General features: G+C 40.7%; 1 protein-coding gene across 1 annotated transcript; it reads left to right on the top strand.

The window, feature by feature from the left end:
- The first annotated feature begins 922 nt into the window (after window positions 1-922).
- Window positions 923-2,690, top strand: LOC109889184 (protein FAM32A-like). Its single transcript, XM_031822582.1, has 4 exons — window positions 923-1,263; window positions 1,596-1,737; window positions 1,869-1,922; window positions 2,026-2,690. The coding sequence occupies exons 1-4, from the start codon at window positions 962-964 to the stop codon at window positions 2,092-2,094; spliced, it is 567 nt and encodes a 188-aa protein (XP_031678442.1). The 5' UTR covers window positions 923-961; the 3' UTR covers window positions 2,095-2,690.
- Window positions 2,691-3,031: the final 341 nt, after the last annotated feature.

Genomic DNA, 3,031 nt, shown 5'->3' with positions numbered 1-3,031 from the left:
CGGTTCTCGCTGCTTTCCCACCTTGGTTTCTCCCTCAGCCAGGGATAGATCTAGGGTTGTTTGGGAGGGAGTTCATCCCCTTTGCGGTTCTCGCTGTTTTCCCACCTTGGTTTCTCCCTCAGCCAGTGATAGATCTAGGGTTGCTTGAGAGGGTGTTGAGGAAGGAGTTGATTCAGTTGTAAGTGAACATTTAAGAACACAATATTTTAATATTATATACTACACTATTATACACTGTACTATTATATATATAATATTATATACTTTAATATATTCACAGATGGATCTAAGATCCCTAAAACAGGGACGACGGGGCAGTGACGAAAAGAGCAACGGATAATTTATCTGTTTATACAATGTAGTTGTTGGCCATACTATTGGCTGCAGAGAGGGTAGAGGAGGTGAGGCCAGAATTCATGTGTGTCTCAGAGCGGAAAGGATGTATTTTATGAGGTTTTGCAGTGCTTGTATCGGGTGAAACAGATGGGGTAAATCCTACCCAATCATCCCTTCTCCCTAAGGAAACGAAATACATAATGAAATACTACATCCCTTTTAGATTTCCCCAGCAGTTCACTTAATCCTGGCCTTTCAACCCCATTACTCCTCAAATCCAACAACAATCACTCCCTTTCTCTCACATATTTCTGGCACTGGAATAGAATATGTTCCACTGTCTCCATCTCCTCCTGACTATGATCACACCTCCCAGTCGGATGTTTCTCCGTCAATTTCAATGTACTATTTAGCCTTGTGTGTCCCAGTCTCAGCCTTGTGAATACACTTTCCTTCCCTTCTCTCTCGGCCTGAGGACTTCCCTGCCCCCACCTTTTCCTGGATCTTATACAGGTGTCTTACCTTACTCTCTCTCTGTTCCACAATTCTTGCCACTTTTAACCACTGTTCTTGTTAACCCCTTGGCTTCTGCTTTACTGATTGACAATTCCATCTCAACATTAGGATGTTTAAGAGCCTGCTTGGTGATAATACCCACTTCCTCATCCCCCTCTACTCCCACATGAGCTGCTACCCAGAGGAGCATAACAAATACCCCCATCGATTTAGACCTCCACTGTCTCTGATCCACACTCCAGTCTCGTTGGTGGCGGTAATGCGCCTTAAAGTTGTTTGCCAACCGCCATATAAATCCACAGAAGAAGAAGACGACGAATCCACAACAACAAAGATGTCGGATCAATACGCCACCGTTCAGAAAGGCTCCCTGAAATTGAAAGGGATTGGAGTTGTTTCCGCTGGTAAAAAGTATGTATTTCATGTTATTATTACTTATAAGTCAGTGTGCTCTAAAACGTAAGTATCTCTTTCACCTTGGTCGGACGTGAAAGAGTAGCTAGCTCTGTCCCCAGCTAAATTCGCTAACCAGCTAAAGTTCGCTTCGCTACAAGCACACATGGTAACAACAGCAACATCATCGGTTGTTCACTGTAAATTGTTACATACGTAGCTAGTATCAGCCTATTTAAATTCATGTAGCTTTAAATGCAAGTAATCAGACATGTAGGCCTAATCTAGTATTTCCCTCAAAGCTTTAGTTGGTGTAACGTTACCTACCATTTTATTTATTTATTTATTAGAAAGAAGAAGAAGGACAAAGAGACGAAGCGTTTGGAGCAGCAAATTAATACAAATCGAAACGAAGAGGAGGAGACCAAGAGTGGATACATTGACAAAAGAACACCAGCTCAAATTGCATTTGACAAGATGCAAGAGAAGAGGGTAATACTCATTGTTCTAGATGAATGTATTGTCCAACTGATGTTAAAGCACTGAAATGGATACAATGTTGGTCATGGGATGAAATACGTAGTTTACCATTATCCCCCCACACCTTTTTTAATTTCTTTCAGCAAATGGAGAGGATTTTGAACAAAGCAGAAAAAACTCACAAGAGGAGAGTTGAGGTAAGACATTTTATGCAGTTACTGTAATTCTGAAAATATGCTTGGGGAGAGTTGTTGTACAAACCCCTGGCATTTACTATAAACAACAGTATTTTTGTTGCAGGATTTCAACCGTCACCTGGACAGCCTGACAGAACATTACGATATTCCTAAAGTCAGCTGGACCAAATAAAGAGGACTACTGGATCACTTTTATTTTAGAATATGCTTTAGAAATTGACACATGCTGTCATTTGTTCATTAATATGTCATTTGGGTCAGTTGTTAAATTCACTCTGGCTATCTCTTCAGATTTAAGAGCACTCTCGTCTGTGTGCCAGAGCGCAGAATAACTGATGAATTTGATAATGCTCAGCACCTGTTGAATATGGTAGTTTGTTGCCAGCAGCACAGTTACTCACTAACGCTCTGGATAACATAAAAACAGCCTAACCAGCTCTGCTAGGGAGGGTAAAATGATCAGTGAGGTGTTCTCATTTGTCTGGAAGTAGCTAGCCAAAGTTAGCCAGTTAGCTTGGGTGCTTGACTGCTGTGTGAGGTCAGAACACTCAAATCAATCCTACTCCTCAGCCAGAGCTTCCAGTGTATGCTCTGAATTCATGAACAGACAATCAAAGTTCTGAATTTACAAATGCACAGAGTGCACTCCAGAGTGACTTTACGAACACACCCTTTGTGAATACATTTGTTCCATATGCTGAATTATACTAGATTACACAGGAATGCTGTTGTAATCATGTGTATTTGATTAAAGTGAGTTACCTTTCATTGTATTTGGAAATTCACTCATTTATACACCATAATATTGATTGTTGGAGTTGGCTGTGTGTAGTTAAATGCTGTAAAGATGGCATTTTCCACAGGCCAAACTGCAGAGCCATCTATTTGTGAAGTAGAGGCATGGAGATCCTACAATTATTATTATAGCCCCAAATTGTTTGAGTAGGTGTGCTGATCTCAGATCAGTTTTGGCCTTTAGATCATAATGCATATGATTATATGTACAGATCCTTGATCAGCACTCCTATTCTGGAACACTTTGTGTATATGCGCCCTGGTCTCTTATACCACCACATGCATAAGTAAGTACTGTGTATTCTCCAAGGTAA

The sequence above is a fragment of the Oncorhynchus kisutch genome, linkage group LG4 (genome assembly GCF_002021735.2).
Source record: "Oncorhynchus kisutch isolate 150728-3 linkage group LG4, Okis_V2, whole genome shotgun sequence".
Taxonomy (NCBI): Eukaryota; Metazoa; Chordata; class Actinopteri; order Salmoniformes; family Salmonidae; genus Oncorhynchus; species Oncorhynchus kisutch.
This window is presented reverse-complemented; position numbering and strand designations above follow the sequence as displayed.